Raw genomic sequence first — 24,701 nt, forward strand, 5'->3', positions numbered from 1 at the left:
AAATTAGACTCCTGTCTCTCAACCTGCACAAAACTCACAGTAGATCAAGAACCTTAGGTATTATCAGAGACCCTGCACCTACCAGAAGAAAAAGTAAGCCCATGGGATTGGGGGTTGTGGCTCAGCGGTAGCGCGCTTGCCTAGCATGTGTGAGGCACTGGGTTCGATTCTCAATATCACATACAAATAAGTGAAAAAAAAAAAAAAGTCCATCAACAACTAAAAAAATATTAAAAAAAAAAAAAAAAAAGTAAGCCCAAATCTCCATCATGTCAGCTTAGGAACTGAATTCCTCAATAAGATTCCTAAAATACAAGAAGTAAAACCAAGAATTAATAAATGGGATGGAATGAAACTAAAAAATTTCACAGCAAAGAAAACAATCAAAAATATGAAGAGAGTGCCTACAGAATGGGACAAAATCTTTGCCACCCGCACCTCAGATAGAGCATTAATCTCTAGGACATATAAAGAATTCAAACATTTAACACCAACCTCCCCCCCATAACCTAATAAATAAATTGGCAAAGGAACTGAATAGGCACTTTGCAGAAGAAGAAATACGATTGGTCAACAAATATATGAAAAAATATTCAACATCTCTAGCAGATAGAGAAATGCAAATTAAAACTACACTGAGATTTCATCACACTCCAGGCAGAATACCAATTATTAAGAATACGAATAACAATAAATGTTGGCAAGTATGTGGGGGAAAAGGTACACTCATACATTGCTGGTGGGACTGCAAATTGAGGCAACCGCTCTGGAAAGGAGTATGGAGATTCCTCAGAGAACTTGGAATGGAACCACCATTTGACCCAGTTATTCCACTCCTTGGTATAAACCAAAGGATTTAAAATCAGCATACTCTAGTGACACGACCACATCAATATCAATAGCAGCACACTTCATAATAGCCAAGCTATGAGGCAACCTAGGTGCCCTTCAATAGATGAATAGATAAAGAAAATGTGGTATGTATACACAAGGAATATTACTCAGCCAAAAAGAAGAATGATTTTATGACCTTTGCTGGTAAATGGATGGAATGGGAGACTGTCATGCTAAGTGAAATAAGCTATTCCCAATTAACCAAAGGCTGAACGTTCTGATATGTGGATGCTAACACATAATAAGGGCAGGGGCCGGGGAGGAGGGAAGAATAAAAGTTCACTGGATTAGACAAAGGGGAATGAATGGAAGGGAGGAGGGATAGGATTAGGAAGGACAGTAGAATAAATCAGATATAACTTTCCTATGTTCATATATGAATACATTACCAGTGTAATTCCACATCATGTACAAACCATAAAAACAGGAAGCTATACTTCATACATGTATGATATGTCAAAATGCATTCTACTGTCATGTAACTAAAAAGAATAGATTAAAAAATGTTTAAAAAGGCCATTATTTGTCATTTTGTTGGTATATATGCATCCATGTCTCTGTTTAAGTACTGCATCCATGGATTCAACCAATCTCAAACTCATTTAAACTTTTCAGCATGATCTAAATACTTCTGGGTTGTTTTATCATTCCTGGGGAGGCCTTACATCTAGGAGTTGAGTGGTGCTGGAGTCTGGACTGCTGCTTGCTTGCCTGGTGGATAGCTCTCATCCAACAGTCTTCCTTTGCCACCATCCTGGCAATTTCATTTCACTTTACTCAGTTGGGTCCTGTTTAATCTTTGGATTATTCACTCCTAACTATCCATTCTCTAAAAGAGGAAACTTTTTTTTGAGGTCTTCTAAGAATATTTTAATTTTATCCTAAACTTATAGAATGGAATTATTTTCTCTTAGAATTGTGAAGGTATGGTTTCATTGTCTTCCAGTATCCACTGTTGCTGCTAAGTCTTGAGTTATCTCATTCCTGTTTCTTTGTATGTGACGTGTTTTCTTTCTGGAGTTTGTAAGGTCTGAATTCTTGGTATGCATTCATGGTAAAGTGACTTAGTGTGGGCTTTTTCTTTCTTTCTTTTTTTTTTTTTTTAAATATTTATTTATTTATTTATTTTTAGTTTTTCGGCAGACACAACATCTTTGTTTGTATGTGGTGCTGAGGATCGAACCCGGGCCGCACACATGCCAGGCAAGCGTGCTACCGCTTGAGCCACATCCCCAGCCCTCTTTTTCTTTTTTTAATATCTTTATTTATTTTTATGTGGTGCTGAGAATCGAACCCAGTGCCTCACTAGTGGGAGGTGGGCGCTCTACCAATGAGCTACTGCCCCAGCCCCAGTGTGGGTTTTTTCTTCATTCTGGTAAATTTGTATCCTCAAAGAGATAAGATGTTGCAACTGAAAAATAACAGAATGATATTAAAAAGCAACATTCAGAAATAAAAAAAGATCTGGAAATTAGAACTATAAGAATAAAAATGAAAGATTCAGTAGGGGAGGAGTTAGAATATAAATTGGAGAAAAATTTCCCAGTAGGTTGAATAAATATACAAAGAGTAGAAACCAGGAAGGAGGGAGGGAGTGAAGGAGAAAGGGGAGGAGGGAGTGAAGGAGAGAGAGGAGAGAGAAACTTAGAGTGGGGGAGTGAGGATGGGAGGAGCTAGAGTGAGGAATGTGAAGGAGCAGGGAGGGCACACAACAGAAAAAGGATCAATTCAGGAGAATTTTAGCATGTTAATAATAGGTGTTAAAGAACAGAAAATGAAAAGAAAGAAATTAAATTTTTTTTTTTTTTTTTTAGTTGTAGGTGAACTTATTTTTTTTATATGTGGTTCTGAAGATCCGTACCCAGGGCCTCACATGTGCTAGGCGAGCGCTCTACGGCTGAGCCACAACCCTATCCCTGAAAAGAAAGAAATTTGAAAAGGACATGATTTTGTCTTTGCTGCTTTAGGATTTTCTCAAATGTGTGATGGTCTTTGGGTGTCTGTATTTAAGAGTGGGAACTTGGTAAGAGGGCAGGTCTTATGTATTGGTGTGGATCATAGTGATTGGGTAAGATTACTAACTATTTTGTTGACAACTCCTAAATATTTGTCTTTGCAGAAGTTTATTCTTGGGCTGTCATTTTCCCCAGAGATTTCTTTGATCTTCCAGTAGAATGAGAGGGCTAAGGAGTCCCATCTCAGCATGTGTTTTTTTTTTTTAACCAGCTGGGCAGGTTCTTGTACTCCCCATCAGAAGACTCAGATAAAGGCACAGCTGCAGCAGAAATCAGACTCTTCATTGGGATGTTTTGTTCCAGTGAGAGACACAGCACTGACCAAGAGAGTGTCAAGCTGGCTTTCCAGACAAGAGGAGAGAGCCAGTCTTATTCTCATGGAATGGGTGGGTTTGAGTTTAGGAATATTAATTGCCTTTAGATGAATTTTAGAAGGTGTTTTTCTTTTCCTTGGTGAGCACTTTAACCTTGAGGAAGGGATAGTCAGCCAGTCATCCAGGTGCCAAATGTTGTCTGTCACACTAATTCTATGCCCTACATAAACATCTTTGCCCTGTGATAGGGATGAGTTGCTGTAGCTGTTAAAAGAGCACATAGGTAGGAAATGGAAAAGAACACAAATCATGACAAGTAACACTTCCTGTGAATATGCGACTTTGGGGATTCCTCAATAGTTTTATCCTTTGTTTGCCTGGGACAGGCTGGTGGGATCATCCTGCCCTAATGATGCATGTGGTTTCTGAAGCTAGTAGTTGTATGTGGATGAGTAATTGCCTTTAATTGCTGATAGGCTATGAGTTGAACTCCCTGGAGAGGGTAGGAACTGTCTCGTTACCCCCCTCAGAACTTTTGCTTTACTAAAGGGTGCTGCTTTCCATGGGAGTCTCTGACTCACTCACTTTGACTTAAGTACTGGTGTCCAGTAAGGTAGTGGACTCATTCCTAAGCCCATCTGAGCTTGGTGTCCAAGGCTAGGATTTTTGTTTATTTATCCTCTCTAGACAGTATACCTTTCATCATCTGTGGTAGTCCGGAGAACATGGGGCTGAGTGGATGGGAATCTGGGGGTTTAGGTGCTCTCTGAAGAGATTTGCAAACATTTCTATAGTTGTCAGCCCCATTCTTCACATCTCTTCTGCAAGGTAACTGCACATTGATAATTTCTGAGCCTTTAAGGGATTCTCCTAAGAGAATCTGCTTATTTCTTATTGGTTCTTTCCTCTCACAGAATTCTTACAGGGCATAGAAAGCTAACATTTGACAGTTATCCGTCTCTTTCTTTCAGAGTGTTTTGATAGTTCTATTTGCTGTCATGTTATTTCCCATCCCTTTTATCCTGTGAGTTTATGATTTTTTTTTTTTTTTGGTAGTAGGAATTTTGAACTCAAGGGTGCTCTACCACTGAGCTAGATTCTCCAGCCCAGCCCTTTTTATTTTTTACTTTGAGATTGGGTCTTGCTAAAATTGTTGAGACTGGCCTCAAACTTGCTATCCTCCTGTCTTAGCCTCCCAAGTTGCTGACATTACAGGGTCTGTCTGACATTACAGACACTCTGTCTGTCTCTGAGTTTATAATTTCTATTTATTTATTTTGGAGTGCTGAGGAAAGAACCAAGGTCCTCACACATGCTAAGCAAGTGTTCTATTGCTGAGCTATCCCCCGCCCCAGTTTATAGCTTTGTTTTGTTTTGGTACTAGAGATTGAACTCGGGGGGCACTGGACCACTGAACCACCTCCCCAACCCTATTTTGTATTTTATTTAGACAGAGGGTTTCACTGAGTTGTGTAATGCCTCGCTTTTGCTGAGGCTGGCTTGAACTCATGATCCTCCTGTCTCAGACTCCTGAGCCACTGAAATTACAGTCATGTGACAGACCCCAATTTCTAACTTTTAAATATCACTTTGTTATACTTTTAGTGAGACTTCACAAAAAAAACAGGTAAATGTAAACTCTCAACTTGAATCATTGATTCAGTCATTTGAATGTCATGAATACTATGGCCCTGTACTTTTCTTGCTGCTTCTTGTTATAAAATACAGAACTGGCAGATGTTCTTGCCCTCCTGTGGTTTAAATGTTTGTTGTGAAGATTGACACTATTCAAGACAAGTATTGAGATGTAGTATATTAGATAATGGTTAATGTTAGAAAAATAAAAAGGACATGGATTAGGAAATACTATGTGGAGAGTTGTAATCTTTTTAGGTATATGGTTATGGAAAGTTTGTTCAGAAGGACTATTTGAGTAAAGACCTTAAGAATCAAGGGAGCCAATCCCAAGAATTTTTTTTTTTTTGTACCTCGGAGCGAACCCAGGGGTGCTTAACCATGAGCCACATGCCCAGTCCTTTTTTATATTTTATTTTGAGACAGGGTCTCATGAGTCTGGCTTTTAACTCATGATCTTCCTGTGTCAGCCTCACAAGTTGCTGGGATTACACATGTGTGCCACTGTACTTGGAACCCAAGGATGTATATGGGGGCAAGAACACTGCAGCAGAAGGAGGAACCAGAATAAAGTCCCTGAGGGAGCTTTGTGCCCAGTGTGTTTGAGGCATAGTGTGAGAGGAACCAATGTGTCTGGATCACAATATAGTTTTAATATACTAATTTAATATACTAATACTAGTTTTAATACTAAGTGAGGTTGACAGAGTTGTGAGCAGAGTCATGCTATGTTCTAACATTATGTATAGCAGAGCTACTGTGACTGCTGTCTTGAGAATAGTCCATGGGGAGGCAAGGGCTGAGGTGGGGAGACCAGTTAGAAGGCTGTTGCAGTATTCTAGCCCATGTGGAAGTACTCAGTGGTTGGATTCTGGTTTGACTAATGAATTGGGATATGAGAGAGAGGGGAATCACCAAGATTATTTTAAGGTTCATAGCTTCTGTGGTCTTTTAAAACTATAGAACTTTGGTTTTAATATTAGTAGTATCCAGTCTGTTAAATAAATACTTTTCTAAAGAATAACATAGAATTATTTTAAGTTATTTTGCTTTACAAACCAAAGCTCTTCTTTTTTTAAAGCTCTTCACAGAATACGGTCGTCTGGCAATGGATGAAATTTCCCAAAAACCCTTCCAGGTAAATTATTAACTATGAATGTAATATGTATCTTTGTTTTTAGTTAAAATAAATCAGCAAATGATAGCTCACAGGCTAAATGTGGCCTGTTGCCTGTTTTTATATGACCTGTGAGCCATACACACACACACACACACACACACACACACACACACACACACACACACATTTTAATTTTTTGCAGTGCTGGGGATTGAACACACAGCCTTATGCATGGTAGGCCAATGTTCTACCACAGAGCTACATCCCCAGTCCTGGTTTTATTTTTTATTTTTGGTACTAGGGATTGAACTCAGGGGTACTTGACCACTGAGCAGCATCTCCAGCCCTATTTTGTATTTTATTTATAGACAGGGTCTCACTGAGTTGCTTAGTGCTTCATTTTTGCTGAGGCTGGCTTTGAACTTGTGATCCTCCTGCCTTAGCTTTCCAAGCTGCTGAGATTACAGGCATGTGCCATTGCACCTGGCTCCCAGCCCTTGTTTTTATATATTTTAATGGTTGGGAAAAAAAATGAAAATAGGAATAATATTTAAGACATGTAAATTATCTGAAGTTCAGACATCAGCAATAGCTGAAGTGTTAGTGGGACATAGCACATGTTTATGTGTCAGCTATGGCTGCTTTCCTATTACAGTAGCAGAGTTGAGGAGCTATTTAAAATATTTACTCTCTTGCCTTTTATAGAAATCATTTGCTGACCTCTGCATTAGCTAATTGTTTCTTGAGAAAGCACAGTAACCTCAGTAAGACTAGAGGTGCCTTAATATGTGAACATTATTTCTTTTCCTTCCTTCTTTGTTTTGGTACTGGGGATAAAACTCAGGGATGCTTTACCATTGAGCCTACATTCCAAGTCCTTTTTCTTTTTTCTTTTGAGACAGGGTCTTGCTTAGTTGCTGAGGCTGGCCTCAAACTTGTGATTCTCCTGTCTCAGTTTCCTGAGTAACTGGGATTACAGACATGTGCCAGTGTACCTGGCCTTTTTTTTTTTGGTTGAGGGTTTTGCTAATGTTGCCCAGGCTGGTGATAAAACTTATGGGCTCAAGAGATCCTCCTGCCTCAGTCTCAGGAGTGCTGAGACTACAGATGTGTTCCAAGCCTGGCTGTTTCTTTTCCTTTTCTAATGTAAGTAACAGATCTGATCTTATGATTAGCTGGTGCCATGTCATTTTTTTTGTGTGTGTGTGTGTTCTTTCTTTACTACATGCCTCCTACTTGCCTTTAGGGCAAAGATTTGAATTTAATGTTTCCTTTTTTTTTTTTCTGTGCTGGGAATTAAACGCAGGTTCTCACACATGCTAGTCAAATGCTCTATCACTCAGCCCTACCTTCAGCCCCAATTTAATGTTTTCTTGGCAGTCTTTTTTATTTCTGTTAATCTGTAGGAATGAAAATAACAGATGGGATACATTGACCTCACATTTGGCTTAAACGTGTCATTTGTAGAACAGAAAAATCGTTCAGTATATGTCCTTGCCTCCTTTGTAGAAGTCAGCATTAAGCAAAGAACTACTGCCATTATTATCTTGAAAATGCATTTATGCCATGTTATATGTTCTCTTTTTTCTAAATAGACACTGATGTTTTTGGTTCGAGACTGGAGTTTCCCCTATGAATACAGCTATGGACTACAAGGAGGAATGGCATTTTTGGATAAGCGTTTACAGGTAATTGGAAAGAAAATCTCCTGGGGAATTTTCTAAAAGTATTGACAGCTTTCTTATTTGCCTTTGGCTCTTTGTATTTAAAACAGATAATTGAAAATGATACTAAATGTATTAATATATGTATGAATCTCAGCACAAACTAACATAATTTATTCATGATATAAAAGAACCTGGGTGGGGGCTGGGGATATAGCTCAGTTGGTAGAGTACTTGCCGTGTATGCACAAGGCCCTGGGTTCAATCCCCAGCACCACCAAAAAAATCAAAAGAACCTGGGTATGAAATGCACAGAGATATGTAGAGAAGAACTTTGAGCAAAAACCCAGGTGTGTTTATAATCTCCATTTCACATTTTAAACCAGGTTCTATATGTGTCTTTAGAATGTTATATTCAGAATTTAAGTTCTGTTATTTTATTCAAAATTCATATTTGTTTTGACATAGATATAAACAGACCTAGCCTGTTCCCCCAAAACCAAAGCACAGGAGTCTTTAATCACTATTAACTGGTTAGATCCTCCTTCCATCCTATAGAATCTCTGTTCTTAAGCACTGCACAGTACTCTTTTTAAATTATTTATTTATTTATTTATTTAATGGGTGCTGAGGTTTGAACCCAATGCCTCACAAATGTTAGGTAAGCGCTGTTCCACTGAGCCACAACCCCAGGCCTGTGTACTCATGTTTTTCTTTAGTACCTCTTCTTAGTTAGCTATGGGAGAGTCAAGCATGGTTAATCACATTCATGCATTTACTGCTTCTTGGGGTTCTCAGGTTTTTTTTTATTGGTGTATGTAATCCATCACAGCTGGGAAATCTTTCCTTTGTCTCCATTCTAATGGTTCTTAGTGAAGAAAACCAAATAGTCTTTGGTTGATAAATAGTTGTTCTTCATTGGCAGGTGAAGGAACATCAACATGAAGAAATTCAGAATGTTCGAAATCACATCCACTCATGTTTCTCCGATGTTACCTGTTTTCTCTTACCACATCCAGGACTCCAGGTGGCCACAAGTCCTGATTTTGATGGGAAATTGCAAGGTGTGTTACAGATGTTGTTACTCTAAACATGTGACTTGATCTTTGGAATTAAGTAATGACCAATAAATGTCAATTAAAAATCAAGTGAATAGTTGGCCAGGTGTGGTGGCTCAAGCCTGTAATCCCAATGGCTTGGGAGGGTGAGGCAGGAGGATTGCAAGTTTAAAGCCAGCCTCAGCAATTTAGCAAGGTCCTAAGAAATTTAGTGAGACCCTCTCTCAGAATATAAAAAGTGCTAGGGATGTGGCTCAGTGGTTAAATGCCTCCGAGTTCAATCCCTGATACCAAAAGCGATCAAGTAGTGAATTCTTAAGAGAAATAGAATAGTCTATTAGAAAAAATAGTATTTAGAGTCTAGTTCACATTTTGCTCTTGACTTAATGTGACCATCAGAATTAGTTTACCGTGGCTGGGGTTGTGGCTTAGCGGTAGAGCGCCCGCCTAGGCTCTGGGTTCAATCCTCAGCACCACATATAAATAAATAAAGGTATTATGTCCAACTACAACTAAAAAAAAAGAATTAGTTTACCCTAATTTCTTCATCTGAAATTGTGATGGTTATATCCATCAATGATCTTTCTAAGAGATGTTATAATTATTGATTTACAAGAGATGGAAGTGAGGGGCTGGGGCTATAGTTCAGTGGCAGACTGCTTGCCTAGCGTGTGTGAGGCACTGGGTTTGATCCTTAGCACCACTTAAAAATTAACAAATAAAATAAATAAATGCTCTTAATCTGCTATTACAAAAAATAATGAAAAAATAGATATGGAAGTGCTAAATAAAGGAAGGCTATTTATCAAGTGAAGTTATCTTCCCAAGTAAAGGTACCATGATGCGTGTTGTTTTCATGTTGTGATTATAACAAAACCTGCCAGGTCAAGTTTTAATATCAGGAAGTGGATGGCAGGTTAGAGGAATTAAGAATTGGGACTCTTAGGTTCCATTATCTTATTTTTGTTCCTTATTCATCAAGGCATTTTGTTCCTCATTCATTAAGTCATTTAGTGGCTGGCCCACAGTTTGCATGTGCTAAGCTGAGTAGTTTGTTTATAAGCTGCTCAGTTCCTGGTAAAGTGTTGATAATAATAGCTACTAGTTTTGGAGACCTAGCTGAGTTGCCATTGCTATGCAAGGTGCTTTCATACTGAGGCTCCCAATAATTTAATGAAGTTGATGTCATTTCCCTTAACTTACAGATGAAGAAATTGGTAAAAATTAGGCATGTTAAGTAATTCAAAGTGCTCAGTGAAAGTGTAGGGCAGATTCACATTCCAGATTCTGATGTCCCAAAGCTGTACTGTCCAGAAATACAAATTCTTTGTTGTTTATGGGAAGTTTTTCAGAGGATATGTACTATTTAGTTACCAGAGGAACTTGCCTTTCAAAGTAGAAGGTTTTCATAGCTTCATATTAAATATAAAATGCATCATTTTTCACTTTATTTGATTTAGTGGATCCAAGAAAATGAATGTACTTAACCAATTCAAGACTTACAGTCTAGCTGATCTTAGTATTGCAAAAGGAACCCACTTTTAGAGGTTAATCTTTGACCTTCTATTTGTTATTTATATGATAATTTTAAGTTGTTGGCAGCATTCTTGAAGAGGAAACTTGCAGACTGTTATATTGTGATTGAAAAATCCATGATTAAGATCTGGCTTTGGGGTTGGGATTGTGGCTCAGTGGTAGAGCTCTCGCCTCACAAGTGCGAAACCCTGGGTTAGATCCTTAGCACCACATTAAAAAAATAAACAACAACAAAAAAAAGGTGTTGTGTCCAATTACAACTAAAAAATAAATATTAAAAAATATCTGGCTTTGGGAGAGAAATCTGCTTAGGCAAACATGAGTTAGAAATCTCTTACCTAATAAAAGCAGTTGTGAAGGAATTTTCAGAGTTAGGTAGGGAGAAAAAGTTGAGCGTGAATTTGCATGTATCTGTGTGTAGGTTATATATATGTATGTGTGTGTGTATTTTTGTTTTGGTATTGGGGGATTAAACCCAGGAGCACTTTACCACTGAGCTACATCTTAACCCTTTTTTAATTTAAAAAAAATTTTTGGGAGTACTTGGGATTGAACTCAAGGACACTCAACCACTGAGCCACATCCCCAGCTCTGTTTTATATTTTACTTAGAGACAGGGTTTCTGTTGCTTAGTTTTTTGCTGAGGCTGGCTTGGAACTCCCAATTCTTCTGCCTCAGCCTCCCGAGCTGCTGGGATTCCTGGTGTGCCCCACCGTGCCCAGCTAGGTCTTTCTTTATTACATGAGAGAGTAAGTTAAGGAATAATGTAAGTAAATAAAGGTATTGTGTCCATTTACAACTTTAAATAAATAAATGAATAAATATAGGGCTGGAGGTATAGAGCTCAGTGATAGAATGTTTGCCTAGCGTGAGGACTTGGGTTTGATCCCCAGCACTGCAAAAAGCAAAACAAAAAATGGTCAGAATATGTTAATGAAAACACGGGCAGCATCACAATAATCAAAGCACAAATGTGTTGGTATGAGCTATAAACTTTGTAGTACTGGGGCAGTATCAAAATTTAAAATGTCTGTATTCTTTGATATCCAGTATTCTCCTTTTAGGAATTTATCCAAGGAGTTTTCCAAATCAGTGGAAAAAAATGTATGTCCAAGGCTAAAACTTCACTAGTATTATAATTATGGAGAGTAGTTGGAAACAACCCAAATGTATGTTTATCAGGAATTGGTTAAATTAAAGTACCTCGGTACAGAGGAATAAAATGTGATCCTTAAAAAGGATAAGATTTTGGGCTGGGGTTGTGGCTCAGCAGTTGAGTGAGACCCTGGATTCCATCCTCAGTGCCACATAAAAATAAATAAGTGAAATAAAAGTTTTGTGTCCAACTACAACTAAAAAAAAAAAAAAAAAGGATAAGGTAGATCTATATGTATTTACAAAGAAAGATTTTCATGATAAATTATTAAATGTAAAAAGATTGCTCAGTACCATATGTAGTATGATCCTGTTTGTTTTAATATACATATGTTTTTTTAAGTACTTTTTCAATAGAAAGATTTGAAAAATGATTTCCTTGTTTTGCTTCATTTAAAAAATGTCATTAGTTAAATAGTCCTCTGTGTCTATGAGGATTGCTTGTGAAGAATTCTTTTAGGGCTGGGCGTGGTGGCGCACGTCTGTAATCCGGGGCTGTGGTAGGAGGATCGAGAGTTCAAAGCCAGCCTCAGCAAAGTCCAGGCACTAAGCAACTCTGTGAGACCCTGTCTCTAAATAAAATACAAAATAGGGCTGGGAATGTGTCTCAGTGGTCAAGCCCTTGAGTTCAATCCCCAGTACCCAAAAAAAAAAAAAAAAAAAAGAATTGTTTTAGTTCTGCGAAAGTTTATGTATAGTCATGTGCCACATAATGACATTTCAGTCAGTGACAGACTGTATACCCAGTGGTCCCAAAATATACATGGTTCCATATATATTTTTACATAGCCTACATATGTAGTAGGCTATCCCATGCAGACTTGTGTAAGAACGATCCATGAGCTCACAAGAGGAAATTGCTTAATGAAACAGTTCTCAGGGGCTGGGATTGTGACTCAGTGGTAGAGCACTCGCCTAGCACATGTGAAGCACTGGGTTTGATCCTCAGCACCAAGTAAAAATAAATAAATAAAATAAAGGTATTGTGTCCACCTTCAACTTAAAAAAAAAAAAAAAGTTTTCAGATTGTCTCCCTGCTGTTAAGTGATGCATGACTGTACTTTTTAGAATTGGAGATGGATATTTTGTAATTTTAGGAAACCTTTTAACCACATTGAAGCATTTTGAGTCTAGAGTAGATGCTACATTGCAAACAACAGGTGACTTTTTTTGAGTGTTTGGCCGGTGCTGGCCTAAGACCCACAGCCTTTTTCACAAGACGCCTGTAAGTAGAGCTGATGTATTTCTCAAGAGTTAAAAAACCTGGATGTTGGGGTTGGGGATATAGCTTAGTTGGTTGGGTGCTTGCCTCTCATGCACAAGACCCTGGATTCAAATCCCCAGCACCAAAACAAAACAAAACAAAACCAAAAAAACCCTGGATGTTGTATTATCTGAAGTTTACTTGTGTAATTATTTGATTTAGTGTTCATAGTCTTATTCCATATAAGTTGGAAAAGCCAACCTTAGAATGGTTAGGGGTAATTCTTTGGAGAACCTTAATGTAGTTTCTATAGAAAATTTAAATTTCGTAAGAAGCCATTTCTACAGATGTTTCCTCAAATCTTTTAGGAATTGTTTTAGTGGTTTTATTTTACTGTACTTTTAAAGATTTGACTACTTAAACAGCTACCAAATACCATCTTCATTTGTGGTGTAATAGAAACTGAGCTGCTGCTGCCTGCTTGTATTAATTAGCTAGGAGATTTAGCTGCTTTTTAAGACCCCATTTCATCAGACCCAATTTGACTTTGTCATTAGTATAAAGAAAAATGTCTTTTCCTAACTACTGTAGTAGGGAGATGAATTTAGTTACTGTTTAGTTAGAAATTAACCAGAAAGGTTTGTAGAGCACAATCTTTGACATCATGAGAGACAGAGCTTATCTCTGTTGGTATATAGTTTTTGTCTATTCTGATTTGAAATAATGGTATAACATTCATAGAAACATGAATGGCTTAGGATCTGTAAATGTTGGTAAAATGCAATCTGTAGTACCTGTATCCTGCCAGTTCCCTGCATGAAATATTTTTTGGAACAGTCTTTCAGTATGATAAAAATTGAAACCATAAAACAATTTAAATAGATAATACATTCCTATGTTTAAAATTCCAAAAAGAGTTAAGCTTTTGGTGAAAAGTCTCCCATTTTTTATAAGCTTCCAGAGTTTCTTTAGTATATGCAAGCAAATATGAATTTACATAGGATTTATCTTTTATTTTTTGTTTTACTGGGAATTGAACCCATGGCTTTGTGCATACTAGGCAAATGCTCTGCCACTGAGCTATATCCCCAGCCTTTTTAAAAATTTTACTTTGAGACACGGTCTCACTAATTTGCCCAGGTTGACCTTGAACTTGGGATCCTCCTGCCTCAACCTCCCTAGTTGCTGGAATTACAGGTGTGTACCATTATTATGAATGGCAGATACTTTTTTATTGCAAGTTTATAAGAAATTTGTCTCATTTCTTTTCTTGAAATTTTGTGCTTTAAATTTTAATATTATAGTTAGGTTTGTGGGGTGTTAAAGAATTCTTACCTTGTTATGAATTCCAGCCTACTTTATTTTCAGCTGGAAGTTGGGAACTCAGGAAGATGTTAGAAGATTATACAAATAAGATTTGTCTTTTAATTTTGCTTCTTTACTGTTGGAGAGGCTAATTTTCACTTTAAGGAACTAGCTCTTGTTTGATCACCTTCCTGAATCCTCTGTGGGAACTTTGTAGAACCTGTAAAGCGTCTGTCACCTTTCCTGACACAATGGTTTTTTTCATCTTGAGGTAGCCCAGAGAGTTATCTGAGGAGATAATAGGAAATAACAGCATGAGGCATAGGGGCTTCTACCTCTTCTATCTCTTAAATGTTAACAAAAATAAAGCATATTAATGAACAGTGATTTCCGGTTGATATCAAGGGCTAGTGAGAGGGTGCAGCAAAAGCCTGAGACAACTTGAAAGGTTGTTTATGTGGGTTAGTTTTTTTTTTGGGGGGGTGGGGTGCTGGTGATTGAACCCAGGGCACTTTACCACTGAACCACATCCACAGCCCCCCCCCCCCCTTTTTTTTTTAATTTTGAGACTGGGTCTCACCAAGAAATTGAGCCTGACCTTGAACTTGCTATCCTCCTATCTCAACCTCCTGAGTCACTGAGGTTACAGGTGTGCGCCACTTTGCCTGGCTGTTTATTAGTTTCTGAGATCTTATTAGTAACATTGTTTTAAAAATTGAAATTTCTTGAACAGTTAGGGAATAGACTGAATATCCCAGAATGGAAACCAGGATAAGAATATTTTATATATTCTTTTCTGAACTAGAGAGGACTTCACATGCCAGAAGGGAAGGAGACAAATAGAGGTGCATTTGAACAGAGATCTGTCAGCATCCTGGTACTATCCAGGAAGTATCAAACATGCATATAATCTGGGATTCCTCTCACTACTTTTCAGCAAGCAAATGTTAAAATAATTGGATACACTATGAAGTTTGTGTTTATGCTCACTTTGGTTGAATAAGGCTGTTTGGATTCTTGTCTCCTTCTTCATGGTTCTGTGAACAGATATTGCTGGTGAATTCAAAGAGCAGTTGCAGGCGCTGATACCATATGTATTAAATCCATCTAAGTTAATGGAAAAGGAGATCAATGGCTCAAAAGTTACCTGCCGTGGACTGTTGGAATATTTTAAGGTAAACATGGGTTTTATATTTAAACTGTTTGATTTTTGATAAAACGAATCTAGGTTGTAAACCATCCTGAATTTTAATATTCTGAAACTTCAAAATTTCCTGGAGGAGATGGTGAAATGCATTTTGAGACCTCAGTGCCCTTCCCAGAATGGGCCGCTGGGTGGCAGTCTGGGTCTAGGAACCAAATGGATGTTCTTTGCACTCTCTTTGAGGAGTGTTTACAGTTGCATAAGGAAGATGGTTCTTCAAGGAAGATGGTGTGGACAGGAGATGGGTAGGAAGTTGTGACCCGACTACCTCCAGGCGGATGGTCTCTCTGCCCAGGTTGTGGTGAGACCAGTGTGCATTGGGAGTCTGGGAAAGGATTGCTAGGCTTTTGCTGCTTGAGAACATTTTTAGATAAAAATGCTAACATGCGCTCAAAGGTGTGTTGTGTTTTTGCTAATTCCTGGTTGTTGATGTAGGTCTTTAGGAAATTGCAGTTGTACGGTCCCCATTTCAAAAAATTAGAGCATGATTAAACTATGACAGAATGACTTTTCTCATAATAATTCTTATGTTTATATTCTAAGGCATATATTAAAATTTATCAAGGAGAAGATCTGCCTCACCCCAAATCCATGCTTCAGGTAATCATTCCTTTGATATCTTAAATGGTATCCTTTAATTGCTCAAGTTGTTGCAGTTACAGTAAAACAGAATCCTGTAAGAAGAGAATGAAACAACTCGCCTTTCCCATAATGCTAGATATGTTGATGTTTAGCACACCTTGCTGCATTGTGGGTGCCTTTTGGTTTTCTTGTCTTCATTCACAGTGGTACAGTTAAAACAGGTTGACCTCTCCTTCCTGTTCTTCCTCCCACATAAACTTTGGGAAACATTGCTTCATTATCCCCAGGCGAAGCATACCCACTGTACTAGACAAGTGACTTCTAGTCATCTGGGGTTTACTTCAGTAGGACATGTCTTGACTTGTCTACTTACGATGCACACTGTTCAGGTTTTTTATTTTCAAGTAGAAAAAAATCATTTGTTTGAAACACTTTCTGACTTCATTTGCTGAACATAAGGGCATTTATTGCCAAATACTGATTTCTTTAGTAGCAAAACATTTTCACAAAAGTAGGTAGAGCCTGTGATTGACATCATAAAGATATGTGTGTGTGTGTGTGTGTGTGTGTGTGTGTTTATTTGCATCTATTTCTTTTCTTTCTTTCTTTTTTGTGGTGCTGGGGATTGAACCTAGGGCATTATCCAAGCTAGACAAATTCTGTACCACCAAGCTATATTCATAGCTCAAGCCTTTCTTTTTTTGGTACCAGGGGTACTTAACCACTAAGCCACATCTTCAGCTGTTTTTTTACATTTTATTTAGAGACAGGTTCTCACTGAGTTGCTTAGAGCCTTGCTAAGTTGCTGAGGCTGGCTTTGAACTTGCAGTCCTGCCTCAGCCTCCTGAGCTGCTAGGATTACAGCTTTCATCTATTTTTTTACATTTAAAGTTGAAGCAAAGGAAATGATGTTTTCCTTGACTTTAATTCATGCTAAAGATTTTAGATCAAAGAAACATGTTTTGGTAGAAAGTTTGGTAGAAAAGGTGTAATTTATTCATTAATTGATGATATATGAAGACCTGAAAAATAGCAGAAGGTCAATTAAAAAACAGCAAAAGGTCAGTAAAAAAAACGAATGGGGAAGAAGGTAAGGGATGGTTTTTACTTGGTAAAAAGAAGGTAAGGGATGGTTTTTACTTGGTAAAATGGAAGGATTTGTAATTTATGCTTTCATTTCTTAAAAGGCCACTGCTGAAGCCAACAATTTAGCAGCTGCAGCCTCTGCCAAGGACATTTATTATAATAGCATGGAGAAGGTATGTGCTGCATATTCCTTTTTCTGAAATATGTGTACCCTGTGCATTGTTGCTTAATTGAAAAGTCCAAACTCGATCCTGCTTAGTGCATCTTCTGATGAGGCAGCAGAGCTGTTTTCAGGTCCACCTGGTGATCGGGGCCTTCTGATTATTAACATTTCTAACCAAGGTTTTATTACAGTGCAGCTGCTCTTTCCGATTACTAGTACTCTGGTGGTTTAAGTGACTTTATTAGCCTTGGTCATCGTCTCTCTAACATTAAGTTCTAATATTTTAAAACATCTTCTATGTCTTTTCACTTGTTTTATTCAGCACTTGTTTTTGAAGGGATTTTCAGTATGCCATTTTTATTCTTTTTAGGTTTGTGGGGGAGAGAAACCTTATATGTCTCCTGACATTTTAGAGGAGAAGCACTGTGAATTCAGACAACTGGCTCTGGACCAATTTAAGAAGACCAAGAAGATGGGTGGGAAGGATTTTAGCTTTCGCTACCAGCAGGAGCTGGAGGCAGAAATCAAGGAACTCTATGAAAACTTCTGCAGGCACAATGGTAGCAAGAATGTCTTTAGTACTCTCCGAACCCCTGCAGTGCTGTTCACAGTCATTGTGATTTTGTACATAGCCTCAGGCCTCACCGGCTTCATTGGTCTTGAGATTGTGGCCCAACTGTTCAACTGTATGGTTGGACTGCTGTTAATAGCGCTCCTTACTTGGGGGTACATCAGGTATTCCGGTCAATATCGAGAGCTGGGCGGAGCTATTGACTTTTGTGCTGCATATGTGTTAGAGCAGGTAAGTGTTTTTGCTGGCTGAGAGTTGATAATGGACAGATATTTGTGTTTCTGTTATATCTCAGTTTGGGAGAATTTCATAGTGAAACGAAGCATGAGAAACTTACCTTGTTCATTTTTTTATGATGGATTTTATATATTATTTTTCTTTGGAATATTAATGTTCCTAATATTTTGTTTCCTTGCCTAAAATTAGTCTTTAATGCAAAAAGTTTTGAACTTGGATGTATTTGTTCCTCGTGGGACACTTTTAAAATTACATGCTCTTTAAGCACAATTCCAGTGTAATTCTCTTCTATGCCCACTCCCCTGATTAATTTGTTTCATGAAAAATCAAGAGCTTTGAAAAAAATAAGAACTCAACAAAATGTTCTGTTTTGAATCCTGTTGGGTTAGAAAATGGCCTCTCCTTCATTTAAAAAGTCTTGCAAAAAGCCAGTGGCTTGGGCTGGGGCTGAACCTCATTGGTAGAGCGCCCACCTCGCATGTGTGAGGCACTGGGTTCGATCCTCAGCACCACATAAAGATATTGGGTCCAACTACAACCAAAAAAAAAAAAAAAAGAGCCAGTGGCTTTTGGCATTGGCATGTTCTCCAATTTTATAGATCTTTTTTATTATAGATGGATACAGTATCTTTATTTATTTTTACTTTTACTTGGTGCTGAGGATCAAACCCAGTGCCTCACACGTGTGAGGCAAGTGCTCTACCACGGAGCCACAATCCTAGCCCCAAATCTTATAGATCTTTGAGCCTGGCTTGTTTCTTTTCCTGAGTAACATGAACAGATCAGTTAGGTCAAGTAGCATATGAAGCCAGGCAAGCCACCCACACTTCCCCAGCTATGGGGGCAGATGCTCCACTGACTCTTGGGAGTTAGCTGCTGCCATAGCCTCCCCTCACCCTGCATTCTCATTTTCCTTCTTTTGGCAGCATACTGATGAGGAAAGTTTATTTCTAAGGACTGTCTTGGATTCTGTGTTGTATTTCATTAACTTACATATTGAATAAATGGACTTTTGCAGGTTTCTTCTCATATTGGTAATTCTACTCAAGCTGCTGTGAGGGATGCAGTTGTTGGGAGACCACCTATGGATAAAAAAACTCAATAGCATCTTAACAGATCCAGCAGGAGCCCAACCAGTTCCTGGATTCTTGGATCTCTTCATGGCCCTGGATCCAGGTCCAGAGGAAGGGCAGATCGGAAACCATCTGACAAGAGCTGCAACAGGGAACTGCAATAAATGAACTGACCTCTTCTGTGGTTTCAAATTCTTAAACACATTTCCATTTCTGTTGGAAGCATTCCTTTTCTTGCTCTTAGATCCAAGTCCATATCTCTCTTGTTATTCTCTGCTTTGTGCACTTTATAGGCAGTGGGGGAAGCTAAAGAAAAATGTGGAAATGCAGCTTTTAAGTCTTTTATGTGCCACTCTAGTGCCTTTTAAGATTGAATCCATGCTTTTGTGGACACAAAGGGGAAGAGATGGAGGATAACCTCATGAAAATGTGCTATTGTGGGTGAAACTTGTTAATTCTTGCATACCTTACTCATTTGAGACAGTTTCCTTTTTTAAAAAGTTTACAAAACTTGGAGAAGCTTCAGAACTAAAGACTAACTGAAAATGATGCCACTACACTTTTAAAATCTTATTTATAATTTTAAGATTCTGTTTGCCATATGCCACGGGAAAACCATATCATATTTAAATATACATACTTTAGAATGTAAGGTCTTTTACTTGATAGCTTGGTAGTTTTGTTGAATCTGCTTTATTTTTTGTTCCTATGGCTTTTAGTACAGAGGTAAACATGCCTGAAAAGCCGGAGTAGCCCATAATAAGAGGAATGAGAATGGATACTTTAATGAAAAAGCTGAGTTTGAATGAACCTGTGAACGTTTGTCAGTCACTTGAACTTGTGCCTTCGTTTTTTTTATAACATATATATGTTATACGTAGCTCTCAAACAAAATTGTCATTTGAGATATTTTGTTTTTGAGTATTGCATGAGTATAGAACTTTATATTAAGGATTAGAGGAAAGACTACCAAATATTAATGCCTTTAATGTCCTTTTTCAAGTGACTTAACAGTAATTAATAATTGAATTACCTGACTTAAAGTCTTTGCCCAAACTGTTTATTTATATTCTTCTATGCACTAATGTTCTTAATAACGAAGCTAAAATTGTTAATTTCACTTCATGAGTCTTCCTGTATTTACTTTTAGTGTTCATTAGTCTGGTAGCTTTAGAATAACTTTGGCTTAGGAAGGACCAAAGTCCTACCCAAATATAGATAATATCTAGAATTATCTATGAATTTTTTTAAAAAAATTACTTTATGAGATGAAAAAGTTTTATCTGTTGGTTGCTTTGTTTTCTTTGATTTATAATGGTGAATTGCAGATTTTAAAACTTGCCTACAAGTATTTATATAAACATTCAGGTATATGAACCTTAATTTTTAAGATAATTTGATTTTTGTTGTGGGAGGGAGGTTGGAGGGCTTAGGCAACATCTGACTGAAAATTTTATATACATGAAGTATGAATGGAAAGGAGAAAAAAGAAAGTATAGCATTCAGTTGCTGTCAGGGAATTTTCTTTTGACAAAACACTTTACCTCTCAAGTATTTTTATAAATCCTGAATTAATTCCAAGTCTTTTACATATTTTCATATTTACATACCATCTTGTCTTGAAGTTCTTGCTATTTTATTCACTTTCTGTTAACATTTTAGAAAAATTTCAGCTTGTTCTAAAAGCTGTTCACTTGCATCTGAGTGATAACCAAGCTTTGACTAATAAATTGAAAGCTCACTTTAGAAATTTTGGTGCATTTTGAGGTGACTTCTCATTTCTCTGAAGGTTCATACTTATAGGCCTTGCTGATAACTAAAATTTTAATAAATTCTATAAGTAAATTTACATCTAAGTAAATTTACAGATTTCAGAATAATTGTCCAAAGTGGTTCTACATTTAAAAGTGACAAAGGATGATGATGCATCTCTTTATTCTAATACAGAAGTATTTTGTTTCTTTTTTAAAAAGTATATGATTTAATAATGTCTTAGGATTTTGTTCCTGTTTAATTCACCATTTCTGTTTTGGTCTTCTACAGGAACAACCTTTACAAGAATTACTCTGAGTTTTTTTCATTGTTTTTAGTTACCTTACTCTGCCTCTGGAAAGTGTTTATGTAAAGTTTTGTGTGACAGTTCTTTGGCCTCTTTTCTCTTTTAACAGTAAATTGATGATTTTATATCAACCTTTTCATGAATGATGTCTTCTCATTGCTTATAACCAGGTTGAAAATGTCTTTTCCATTTTTTTCCCCCTCCAGTCTTTGCTTTGCTTTGGGCTATTGTGTAAGAGTCAGTGTTCACTGCTCTGTCACTGCTGGTGGACATTCATGCACACATCGTTAATTTGCACTTTCTTAACAATATATGGAGCACATTTTTATTAAACTGTACGTGGAAATTTTTTTTAAAATTCCATTAAAATAACTCATTTCAGGAGAAATTGCCAATTTTTTTTTGTGGGGGGGTGCTAGGGATTGAACTCAAGGGCACTCAACCACTGAGTCCCATCCCCAGCTCTATTTTGTATTTTATTTAGAGACAGAGTCTCACTGAGTTGCTTAGCACCTTGCTATTGCTGAGGCTGGTTTTGAACTTGCAGTCCTCCTGCCTCAGCCTCCCGAGCCGCTGGGATTATAGGCTTGAGCCACCGCACCCGGCATGCCAGTTTTAATACTTCCAATTTGCTTATAGTTAAAATAGTAGAATCGAAGTTTTGAGTCTTTCACTGAGAAATATTTCTAGATAAGTTTATAGACAGGGCAAACTGTTATACTGTATGGTGATAAAAATCTTCACAGTTGTCACTTTTTTTTTTTTTTTTTTTTAAAGCAGTATACCAAAAAAATCTGCTTATTCCATGGTGGTTTATGTTTTAACAAAATTGCTTATTGTTTGTTTTATTTATTCTATTTTTTTCCTCTTACTTTGGGCAAAAAAACAAAAACACTGCCTTGTACTTGGAGTACTTTCTCTAGCAAGTCAACACAATGTTTCTAACCTGGCTTATGAAAATGGTGCCTTGGATAGGGTATGTTTGGTTGAGCACAGATATGTATGAGAGTTCTAGAGAAATTAGGTAGGTTGATTTCACCCAGACAAAAACAATAAAATAGCCCTCCCCCAGGATTAAAAAAAAAAAAAAAAGATGAAACATATGTAAGTCTTCTTCATAGAACTGATCTTTTTTTTTTTTTTTTCCTTTGTAGAACTATTGGAATGTAGCTCAGGATGATTTGATGTTTCCACTGAAGGTAGCCAACATGGGCTGTGTCATTTCAGTTTACATTTGGATCCAACAAAATTTTAATCAAGGCATAAGGGCATAATGAAGATAAGCTTCAGTTATTAAAAGTACAAACTATCTGTAATTTTTTTAAATGACATTTAGAAGCCCATTGTAAAAGATTGCACTTGAGCAATTTTCCTCCTGTTATGAAAAGTCTCATTGTAGCTGTATTTTGGGTAGTGGTTCTCATCTACCTTGGAGTGCATTTAAGACTTAACTTTGTGATCCTCAGCTTTATACCCAGGGATTGCCTCTGTTGGTCTGGGCTATGTCCATGGAATCTTCACTTTTATAAACATTGTGATTCAGAGACCACAAGGAGACTAACCCAGAGGGTGGAAAGTACCAATAAAGGAAAATTTGGTGTTGTCTGGAGGCAGGTGGACAGCTCTTAACTTGAGGTTCAGGATCAGCGGTCTGCTGTCAGCTACAATCACCAAGGGTTTACTGTGTTCAGAATAATAAGGGTGCCTTAATCTAGAGGATTGTTCTTCAAAATCGTCATAGTGCCTTCTAAGAGAAACGAATGTAACAAGTATCCTATATACTAACAGTATAATTAGGATTTTTTTTAAATGTAATTTTGATAACCGTTTTTCTTTTAAAAAGCCAAATTCAGCACTGTGACTCAAATTCCTAAATCACACAGAAAACAAACTACAAATAAAAATAATGAACAAAAAAAGGAGGATGGGATTAAAACAGATAATTAGCAGCTGAAGTACCCCATATCAGGAACTTTCTAAGATCAAGAGGCAGAAGGGTTTTGAAAAAACAAAAAATGTTTCTTTGTGAAGGAATTTCATGTGACAAATAAAATTTAAATGTAATGTTTTTAAGATGAAAGGAAGGTTGTAGTGATTCCCAAAGCTTTCTAATTCAGATGGACAAAAGCTATCATGGATGTAAACCTTAAAGGGGTTAAATCTTGAACATATACAAATGTTCCTCAGTTTTGTTTTTCTTTTCTTTAAAAAATGACTTGTTAAAATTACGTTCTGCTAGATCCTTGCCTTTGGATGGCTTCAAATTTTAATATAGTTTTTAAAAAGTGCAATGGAATGAGATTATGCTATTAGTATATTAAAAGCATGTTTCTGTTTTACTCCCAGTCATTTAATGGAATAAAGATCACAGTACCTTGTTGCTTGTTTTTCTTGTTCTGTAGCATGTAAGGACCTGTGAGTGTGAGATTGGCAAAGGGAGTAGAATCTCGGTGGGAGAGATCTGTCGAGGGGTTGTGTGTGGTTCTTGTCAGCCAGCTTTCTCAGTCCCACAGTCATCATGATCTGGTGTTTATTATCATAGTACTGTTGGCACAGCAGCTTAAAAGTGAAGGGAAACTTTATGTACAGTAACGTGGACTTGTGAGAACCTTTGGATATGTAGCACTTTGATTTGGTTGCCCTGTTTGGAGGCAACAGCTTAAATGGTTCCTTTTTGGATATGGGGAGGGTGGGAGGCAAAGCTTTGCTGAAAGGTTTCCCTTCTGCAGGTGACCCTGGAGGTGGCACCGAACTCCACTCCTAATAGCTGGCCATCCCCTATATTGCCCTATGGTAAAAGAGTTTGAAGCACACTGGGTGGAGTAGGCAGCTTTCATCTGCCTAGTTCTCCATTCCTGATGTGGTGATCTTGTGTAAGATGCTATCCTGGGTGCCCAGCAGGGTTCTTCAGTTTGGCAAGGGAGGGGGCGAGTACTTGGGTGCTTCCATTGGTGGTGTTGCCCCCACCAGCATAAGGTTGGGAGGAGGAGTGAGCAGGGTGAGGTGTGTGGTCCTGCATGGATGAGTCCAGTAAATTTATGGCTTGCTTTTGACTCCTGTTCCAGGTTGCAAAAAACAAGTCCAAATAATCCAAAAACAGGATTGTAGCTGGGAAAAAGTTTTTGTAACTGGATTTCTAGGGCCAAAACTGACAACAGGCACTTAAGGGACTCAAGAGACCAACAGGACCAACAGTGGCCAAATTATCTGTTGCAGATGGGTTTCTCGAATGCCCTAGGGGAGGGCAGATAGATGGTTCTAGGCTTATGTCATTACACTTAAATATCCCCAGAGGAAGGAGGCTTTTAATTAAGTTGTCTATTTAAGAATGTATTTCCATTCCCAGAGAAGACACCTGAGTGGTGTGATTTGAGTCATGCTTCTTGCAATCAGTACTGTAGCCTGGGGACTCGGGCCACCTTTACCAGTCACAGCCAGGTCACAGGCACTGTGATTGGCAACTCCACTAGGACCACACAGAGATACCCAGTGAAGACTGCTGGCCAGGCCAAAACAAATACCCACTTAAGTTACTAGTTACTCAAACTGGCCTATTTCGCAAACATGGGAGTGAGAGAACCTGGCATGTTTCCCAGGTTAAAGGTTTTGAAATGTACTTTTAAAGAGGGGGTAGATATTGGTTATGCTGCACAGCTCGTTAGAGCATTTTCACTAGGGTTTTTTTTTTTTTTTTCTTTTTTTAGCAGGACTTGAGTGTATTTGAGAGATAGGAAAGAAGTTACCAGTTATCCTTCATCATCTTTCATAAAAGCCTGACGTTTTTGGTCAGAGCAAACTGTCAAAATTGATACATTCACCAAGCCTT

The 24,701-nt window shown here is 37.7% G+C and overlaps 1 protein-coding gene across 2 annotated transcripts in view; it reads left to right on the forward strand.

The window, feature by feature from the left end:
- Window positions 1-23,255, forward strand: part of Atl3 (atlastin GTPase 3) — a 54,880-nt gene extending 31,625 nt beyond the window's left edge. For both annotated transcript variants that reach the window (XM_027944608.2, XM_071616091.1), the window contains exons 6-13: window positions 5,940-5,996; window positions 7,574-7,666; window positions 8,568-8,706; window positions 14,948-15,075; window positions 15,648-15,704; window positions 16,874-16,945; window positions 17,306-17,737; window positions 18,762-23,255. In XM_027944608.2, the coding sequence (XP_027800409.1) occupies window positions 5,940-5,996; window positions 7,574-7,666; window positions 8,568-8,706; window positions 14,948-15,075; window positions 15,648-15,704; window positions 16,874-16,945; window positions 17,306-17,737; window positions 18,762-18,848 (1,065 nt within the window). In that variant the 3' untranslated portion in view covers window positions 18,849-23,255. The remainder of the gene's footprint in view (window positions 1-5,939; window positions 5,997-7,573; window positions 7,667-8,567; window positions 8,707-14,947; window positions 15,076-15,647; window positions 15,705-16,873; window positions 16,946-17,305; window positions 17,738-18,761) is intronic.
- Window positions 23,256-24,701: the final 1,446 nt, after the last annotated feature.

This window comes from Marmota flaviventris, chromosome 9 (assembly GCF_047511675.1).
Source record: "Marmota flaviventris isolate mMarFla1 chromosome 9, mMarFla1.hap1, whole genome shotgun sequence".
NCBI lineage: Eukaryota > Metazoa > Chordata > Mammalia > Rodentia > Sciuridae > Marmota > Marmota flaviventris.